The sequence below is a fragment of the Eimeria mitis genome, genomic scaffold (genome assembly GCF_000499745.2).
Source record: "Eimeria mitis Houghton genomic scaffold, Emh_scaff2712, whole genome shotgun sequence".
NCBI classification, from domain to species: Eukaryota; Apicomplexa; class Conoidasida; order Eucoccidiorida; family Eimeriidae; genus Eimeria; species Eimeria mitis.
In genome coordinates, this window is record NW_013571058.1 from 5259 (window position 1) to 6079 (window position 821).

The window sequence follows — 821 nt, forward strand, 5'->3', positions numbered from 1 at the left end:
TGGAATAATGGCAGGGCGCACCTAGTAGCTTCGGGACCGAATGCCATTAACATCTCCACCCCCGCAAAACGGAATGATCGGACAAATTACGGAAACGAATGCCGGAGGCACGGGTCGCTGTCGAGCGGTATTCAGACTCACGGGAACGGGAACGAAACCAACGAGAACACATCACAGGCGGAACGTACTAGGGTAGATCAGACAGGCCAGGAAGAATGTCTTATACCCCCGTGGCTGTGGGCAGAAGAAAACACCGCGGGACAACAGCCTCACGGAACTCTTTGCAGAGTCTGTAGCGGCGGCAAAACTGCGGTCTTGAGGTTGGAAATACTCGGTCATCAGTGTGAAGGTCTCTTGGACACGGGGGCGTCAAGAAGCTTTATCCAGCCGGCGATCGTCAAGAAATTAGGACTGAGAACAAGGACACTAACAGAGGAATACTCCTTTACAGTAGCGAACGGAGAAGTTATAAGGATCTACACGGAGGTCCCGCGGCTGACTATCCTCTGTGGGCACGAGTGCTTCACTGGCAACTTTCTAGTAGGCCAAGTACCTTACGCAGTCATTCTCGGGATAGATTGGCTTGATAAATACAGGGTAGCGTGGTTCTTCGATTCGGACAGACTCAGAACGTACGTAAACGGCAGAATGCACAGTCTACCGGTGTTAAGGAAAGAGAGCGAGAGACCAGCTGGTAACACCAATAAGAAGGAGACACCTAAAACAGAGACGGACTGCGCCTACGAAGCATTCGCTCACCAAATATCTCAAATGACAGCTGAGGAAGCCGCAGTCTTTTTACGCCCTACACCTAAGCGCTA

The 821-nt window shown here is 51.5% G+C and overlaps 1 protein-coding gene across 1 annotated transcript in view; it reads left to right on the plus strand.

Moving 5' to 3' along the window:
* EMH_0057630 (uncharacterized protein) overlaps nucleotides 1-821 on the plus strand; it is a gene marked incomplete at both ends in the record, with an annotated part of 2769 nt that overhangs the window by 1185 nt on the left and 763 nt on the right. The window contains one exon of the mRNA XM_013497496.1: nucleotides 1-819. Within this exon, the coding sequence (XP_013352950.1) occupies nucleotides 1-819 (819 nt within the window). The remainder of the gene's footprint in view (nucleotides 820-821) is intronic.